Below are 7,685 nucleotides of genomic sequence, written 5' to 3' on the forward strand. Positions count from 1 at the left end.
GAAAGGAATACGGGCGCGAAATGGATTTGCCGACCCACGCGAGACTCACATTCTCGCCTTCGTACGTATTTCTTTTCCCTCTGTCTTTTCCTCCGTTCGCCACCCGCTTCTTCCCGATGGCACGCGTACGTAATAGCTCAGCGGAGAGTCTGTATGCCAATAATGATTCAGAAGAAGCTGGGCGTGCCTCGCATACGTAAAACGGCCCGAAAATAAACGGGTCACGCGTATACACGCCGTCCAAAGAATTCCCAAACGTTCTTTACTAATTAACATCGGATAAATGTTTGATTCGTTCTATAATAGATGAGGGAGGAAGGTATAATAGGTGAAGAATCGATCGCGTTATTTACGAGAGGATTCGGAAGTGCATTGAGTTCTTTTTTTCAAGCATTAGTAGGTCAGTTATCATCAGCGGAATATATGTATGTAGTTTCGCACAAAACTTGCCGAGTTCGCGTTCCGCCCACGTCTCAATACGAAGTATCGTACAATACCGATGCAATCCTATTGCATCGCGAATAGCTCTCGCGACGCGTAGCTATGTGAGCATAAAACGAATGAGCAGTTACATTAGGAATGTAGACGATGCTTTAATTTCACATTAAACTCAGGCGAATATAACGTTTGCAAAGTAATTCACTTTAATGACATTACATGAGTCTGTCCGTCCGATCTCGCGATGATTAGTTTTTCGATCTAACAGACTTTACAGATCAAATACCATTATCATATTACGTTTTAAATATGTATTATAATTATAAACGACAGAAGTTTCAATGCTTTGATCAAACTCTTGCTGGTCTACGAAGTCGAGCGCCTGTGGCATATGATCGTCTTCGAAATTGGTAAAAACAGTATGACGCTTGACCGCACTTAACTAAGCAAGATCAGTGAGGTCAACGGCGTGCACAGGAAGGTTAATTCGCCTCGGGTTTCTCCCTTCGCGCCGGTGGATCTTCGACCGAGAGAAAGAAGGAGAACGGAACGTTTCATAATTTCTCGCCGGCTGACATTTAACCTCCGCCTCGTAAATTCCTTTATTAGTCGATGCGGTTACACCCGAACATTGCTCTGCGGAAGTAAACGAGATTTTTGAAATATCGACGTTTACCGACGATCCTAAGAAGGATACATCTTGCGCTACTCGACTCAGCGAATACCGGTTTTTATCAGCGTAACGAGAGGAGGAAGAAAGGTAGGCGATCGTATCGAGAATGAAACAGGATAACGCGTATGTTGACATCGAGAGGTGGGGAGAGTTACCGTACATATTATTAGGGAGCGAGCGAGTGAAAGGGACTCGTATCGGCGGCGGGGATACACGATTGTGATGAGCCGGGGTGACTTCGTGCCGCCGGTGACGTCAGCACACAGTATTTCGGTCCGGCAGCGTGAACGCGTCGTGTTACGAAATCGCGTGGTTGCAACCGATTTATTACGGTTCCGGTGGAAGTGAGGCGTGTCCGAGACCGAGCTCGCCGCGAGTGTGATATCAGAACCCGAGCAACGAGGATCAGTGACGTGCGTAATCGCGAGGGACTCGTTTTTTGGTTATTCGAAGTGCGGCTCGTGCAGCAGGTAGTCGAAACGTCGACCGACGGCCATCATTGTTGTCAAGATGGCGTCGAAAGGAAAGCTAGCGACTGAGGTCAGTAACATTTTTTGTTTATTTCTTTCGGGAATTCATACGTTCAATGCGAGTTCGATCGTGACGCAAAAGCAGGCCGCTCGTACGACGAAACCATGAAACGAGCGTCCCGCGTGGCGTTGTTTTATCGATCGCCTTATCGAATTCGCGATCCTCTGTAATTGTGTTCGCGCGCTTCATTCGGCGACAGGCCACGCGTCTCGTTTACACAGGAACGTCATACTCTCCGGTAAACCACGCCCTTGGCCAGTCATTCCCGTGGAATTTCTCGACGATTTACGGAATTAATTTACTTCGTAGCATTACTATATGACGTTGACATAACCTTATTTAAGTAGAAACATAAAAATCGCGAGTTGAACGTATATCGATTAAGTATCATGATATGTCAAAATAGGACAACGTTTAAATTAATACTATAGATTCGATAATACAACAAGTTACCGTTTGATAAGATAAAGTCTTATGCACGTGAGATTGAGTACATGGAAGTTATGATATTCCTGTCAGTAGCGAGAGAAACATAATCGTAACCGAAAAGTCGAGTGGATTGAATATTTTCTTCTCTGTTCCATCTTACGAAACATACATACTCACTTTAAATTAGCATTCCCGTTTGTTGGCATATGTTTATGTGTATTAAATGGTCGATTGCAGATAAACATTCCCTAAGCTAAAAGATACTTGGAATCCTATCAGATTACAATTTCTCGTCGTCGGACGTAATATATAGTGTTATATATCAAAGATTATGTCGACGGAGAGAAATTTTATCCCTCGTGCTAGCGACAAGTAGCATAGTTTCTTCAGTATCACCAAACTGAAGAAGTGAAAGCAGTCGAAAATATATTTACATCGTCGTGTGTCTGTTACAAAATCTTTGACACACATTTCCTTTTTATGCTATCTTTACGTTTATAAAGAGTAAACGTGACGTTTTGTCATATGGATTCTATTATTAAACATGAAATGGAATTCAGATAGTTTTCTTTTATTGAACAATGATCTTCATGCGTTTTTGAAGATCGTTGGTTTCGGTGTTAGTACGGAGAGTGATATGAAGGGTTTAATATATTTTGAGTGGAGGTAATTATTATTTATTATTATTAATAATAAAATTATTTATTATTATTAATTATAATATAGCGATATAATTAATAAGGAGGTAAGCAAAGGATGATAAATATTTAGTACATTTATTTTAAAAAGACTTGAGGTACAGCCCTGGCGGACTGCAAGATATGTATTTATTGAAATGGCTACAAGATGGCAGGAGTTGGATATCCAATGCGTAACGCGGTAATAGTATACGTGAATCGTTACGTGATACGGACACATGTAAATGTCGATCTGGCGTTTCGTTTTTTTTCTCGTTCCTCGGACGCCCCTCTTTGTCGTCTCACCTTCGACGCTAATTTGAACGATACGGTTCGCGCTTATTATCGCTAAATTAGCCATTATGTCGTTATTTTAACGAGTCGATGTGTGTCAGGGGGCCGTGCACACGCTTCCAGTCTGTGTCCACTGTATTTCCTCGTTCAATTTCTCTTCTGCCCGTTGAACATGTCCTGCTTTACAAATACGTCTATCGATTGTTCACTTCTATCGCTTTCTACATAATCGTTACGCTAGGGTAGCTTTTATTACCAGCCAGTTATCTTTTATTGTGATTAGTAGGTCGGGTCCTAACGTAAATCATCGACTCTTTACCATTACCTGCTAAAAGTTAATTGACCCAGAAAAACAAAGTGGTATCGCCAGGGGTTGACAATCTGAGTCACGGAAACGTACATAAACGTGTTCGTACTAGCGTGCCAGATTTATGTTACGACTTGTCTATTTCCAAAGGGAAATCGTGCGTCCACCAGTTCCCGAATGCCTCCCGCAGGATCGCGGTTTCGTTTTATTAGCCGTCCGGATCCTCTCGCGGGGATTTAAGAATGTCCGGTTTCGAGGTCAAACCCGTGACAGTGAGGCGTCTAGATTTGTCTCGTGAGATCTGGCTCGATCCAGCTGTTTTAATGGTGAACTTCCGCGACGGCGGCGATGTGAACACCGGAGGGGTCGGCCCACGCGACCAGAGACCATAATTCCTGGGAAGGAAACCGCCCTGCATATTGGCCCTTTTAAATTCCTTTACCTCCTCTAATTCGGTCTCGCATCCGCGCGCGACGTCGTCTCTCTTCGATCATTTAAATGCCCGGCCACTGTTCAGTTTTTTCCTCTCCGTTCTGGCACTACACCCCTTGAGTTTACGACGCCACGCTGCGTTGAATGCCACCTGATTAGTGCCAAATGGAGACCAATTTACATCTCGATGTACGTGTCTCGTTCACGGAATTTTTCAACGAATTTCCCATTTCAAATCCTCTCATAGGAAAAAGATACACTTCGAGGATGCAGTCTATACAACTGCAATGCAAACTCGATTACTAGTGCCGCAATGAGACAGATAACAACTTGCTGCTAGACTTTGTCTAATTATGAACGTAACAATTAAAGAGATAGCGACAAGTAAATTCGATACAGTGTTCTATTTCTGTTCAAACGACAATTCGTACTCGAACGTGCAATTTGCTAATGGGTCTTATTTTCACGAACACGTTTCTGCACCCGGTGCACGCGTATTATCGGTATGTGTACAACGAGTCGATAACGTGTCCGGCGATAACGGCTTATCCACCGATAAAATTACGTAACACCGACACGCGGGAATGCGTACACGTACACGCGCGCATGTTAATGGGTTTAACTCTAATTAAGAGCCCCTCGAAAATTATTGCCGGCCTCCGGTGCAACGACTACCGTTATCAGTTAACATCGAAAAATTCGATAAACGTCTATATATTTTATATTTTTCATCGTTCGCCCGGCTTATCGGGTATGAATGATTTTTAAACTACGTACAACCGTACGTTGTTATCTGGATCGTGAGCGTTATCACTGTACAGCAGATTTTATGCAATAATAGAAGAATTGTATCACCAGTGAATATAAAGTGTCTTCGCCATTTTCAACAATATACGAAGTATTGAGAGATTAGTACCTATTCCGATGTTCACTTGATTTGGAATGCATTTTTTTAACTGATAGATTAAAGTCTCGTTATCACTGGATTGATTTCAGAATTTATTGGACAGAGAATACGAAGCCGTGCATAAAAGTATGCGAAATATCAGAAGTGATAAGAGAAGTAATTCTCTGTTGGACGATTTCTATAAATATTTTATCTCGCGTGATTTATTTGCATTCCGGAATGCAGAAGCGACGGGCCATTAACCATTGAAGGACGAATGGATTCCTTGTAAAAATGTGACGAGGAGAGATTCGGACAGAGAGATTCTCAATGACGTTCACACCGCGATGCGATAGTAATTACGCTGGTCTGGCGGCGTTTTAAAGAGCACGTGCAGCACGCGAACGACTCTTCTTTTGCCTCTTATTCCATTACGTTACGTGAGCGAAGTGTAACATAGTTTGTCGTTCCACGGTGTCCCTATTAATTCGAGAACGGCCGCAACTTCCGGAATTAGTCGGTAAATAATTTAAAAACGACCGGCCGCTCAGTCCTGCTTTTTGTTTACCGCGCGACGAATTAACTTCTGCGTAAAGAATGTTAGCCGCGGTGGTAACGAGCTCCGGGCGGGCACGTAGAAACCGTGTGATGTCGGCTACGTCGTATGAATATTCAAATTACATCTACCGGAATATCAAATCCACGTACGCGGAAAAATTTCGTTATACATTTTCGTCTTATTTTCGCTGGCCACAGATATTTCCTTTTTCCGCCATAAATTATGCATCGAACCCCGCGCACGAAGAAGCGTAATATCGAGAGCCGAGATTTTTTAATCTAATTTGAAATTAAAATTCAGTGTAGATCGCTGAATCGATCCGAGCTCGTGTCCATTTAATGCGAGAGAGATAGTGGGAATCCTCTAAAAAACTGTTGTGCATTTTACGTGCATACTGTCCTGGTTAACACGGAAACGATGGAATCTACTGTTTCTTGTTTCTAATGCTGACCAAAATTCTAATGTTTTCGAGACGAAACTGTACTACGTGCACGCCTTTAATAGTAACGCGAAAGGTCAACGGCGAATGAAATTAGCATCGGCAGTTTCGGGAAGTGCTAACTAAATTTAGTAAAATCGTCAGTTATATCTAGTCCTGTTTGTTGGGTGATAATCTCCCGGATAAAATGGGATCTGGGATCTTTCGCGAATTCGCGCAACTTCGCATTGTAAACTTTCTACTAATCTGACTGAGGAAAAGGTCAGTCGTTCTCCTTTGTTCAAGTAATGACTGAAATTGATGTCGATTTAATGAACAATCAAAGAAAGGTCTTCAATGCTATAGGTTGTATGTATAAGTATTCTAATTCGAATTCCAATATCTTATTACAATTTACAATCACATTATTGAAGAAAACGACCGCGTGGCGACGTTTTTCCTTTTAATTAAGATACTTACACGTGAGATTTTTTTATAAGCAACAACCGCTTGAAAGTATCTCGAGTCTTATGACCTTATAAGTGTACATGAAAACTGTATCCCGAATGAAAGTTCTGTCGAGGGAAAATGGAGAAAAAGAACACGGCAGTGGTTGCTAATTATGAACCCTCGTCCACGTAGTGCAACCATCTCTCGCTGTTACTTTTGACGGGGTTACATGCTCTCGTCATCGTAAAGCCGAGTGGCGTGCGATTCGCTATGCTTACCTTGTTCTAGAGCTAGTTTGTCGTCGACGTCGTCGTGACGTCGCCATCGAGTGTCACTCGCAGGGTTGAAAACAGTCTGACATTTTCGAGTTTCCGCGTGTTAGTAATTCTTGCTCACCGGAGAATACAGCAGGCATGACCTACATCGTCGCCGAGAGAGCCTGTGCATTATGCCAGGGCCCCGGGTCACGTGCTCGCGACGCGAGTCTCGCTGATTATGATGCGTCGACGTCTGCATTCCAAGATTTTTGATGACGATCGAAAATTTTATTAGGAAAGCAACGACGGCGTCGGAACTCTTTAGAAATGTGTATAATTATGTTCGAACTTCGGTCTAGAGGTAGTTCGGGGTAAATAATTCTCTGCTCTAAAAGAGAGGAAATTCTAATTGGCTGCACCTTTGCCATTAAATTAATTTTGGAAATTGAGGGAACTGGAGCTTGCAGGCATAATGGCAGCGAGTTAGGAGTTCAGTATTGATTGTGTTTCGTTGTTTGAACTCATGTATTAGCTGTGCGAGGTCGATGTTGGTTTAGGCCCTACTTCAGGGGAGGAATATCGAAGATATTAGAGAACCTTGTCGGTTATATAGTTAGATATGGTTAACGCCGATCTGAAAATAGAAACTGAGAGGATTATTATCTCGAGGAATTTTTTCATATGATTAAAATAATGTAGAGAGAACTTTGCTCGGTCGTATTAAACTCTTTCATTCTCGGTTGGTTCATATTGGAAATCGTGTATGTAGACAGACAAGGTATCGCCGTTATAATTGAAGACAGATGGTGAGATGTACACAATAGTGTGTTGCAAACACACTCATTATTTCCTAAATTATTAAATACGATACCGATTCACCGGCAATTGCAGTTAATTAGCTACATCACAATTTACATCGTCCTTTCTCTCGTTATTTTACGTTCCGTTTAGATACACATATCGTTTCAAGTTTTACATTCTAGTCGATCGATATTCGCGGCGCATACAAGTTCGTGGATTTTCCTGGAACGTTCTTCACCCTATTATTCGCTTCCGGTGTTCGGTTTACACTGGAAATGTTGCCACAATCTAGCGGTGATTGCGAGCGGTGCGGGAAAAATGATCCCCCATAGAATCCAGTCCGATTTTATTGTTCGCTAGGCCGTAACATAGGAGGCTAACGATGAGCATTGTTCCATCGATCGCACCGAATCAAAATGCTGCAGAGTAATAATAAATAACGCTCTTAGTCGTGTAATGAATCGTTTTCAATCACGAATTTAATTAAGGGTGTATTGGCTATACAGTCAATCCCAAAAGTTTATGCACTTTAG

General features: G+C 42.3%; 1 protein-coding gene across 5 annotated transcripts in view; it reads left to right on the forward strand.

Annotated features, from left to right (window-relative positions):
* Window positions 1-1,408: 1,408 nt before the first annotated feature.
* The window catches only part of Atpalpha (sodium/potassium-transporting ATPase subunit alpha), an 82,678-nt gene continuing 76,401 nt past the window's right edge, over window positions 1,409-7,685 (forward strand). For 2 of the 5 annotated variants that reach the window (XM_026819112.1, XM_026819113.1), the window contains exon 1: window positions 1,409-1,651. In XM_026819112.1, the coding sequence (XP_026674913.1) occupies window positions 1,622-1,651 (30 nt within the window). In that variant the 5' untranslated portion in view covers window positions 1,409-1,621. The remainder of the gene's footprint in view (window positions 1,652-7,685) is intronic. The other 3 variants (XM_018035827.2, XM_018035826.2, XM_018035829.2) reach the window with 3 other exon arrangements.

This window comes from Ceratina calcarata, unplaced genomic scaffold (genome assembly GCF_001652005.2).
Source record: "Ceratina calcarata isolate Rehan_Ccalc_2016 unplaced genomic scaffold, ASM165200v1 scaffold93, whole genome shotgun sequence".
Lineage (NCBI taxonomy): Eukaryota > Metazoa > Arthropoda > Insecta > Hymenoptera > Apidae > Ceratina > Ceratina calcarata.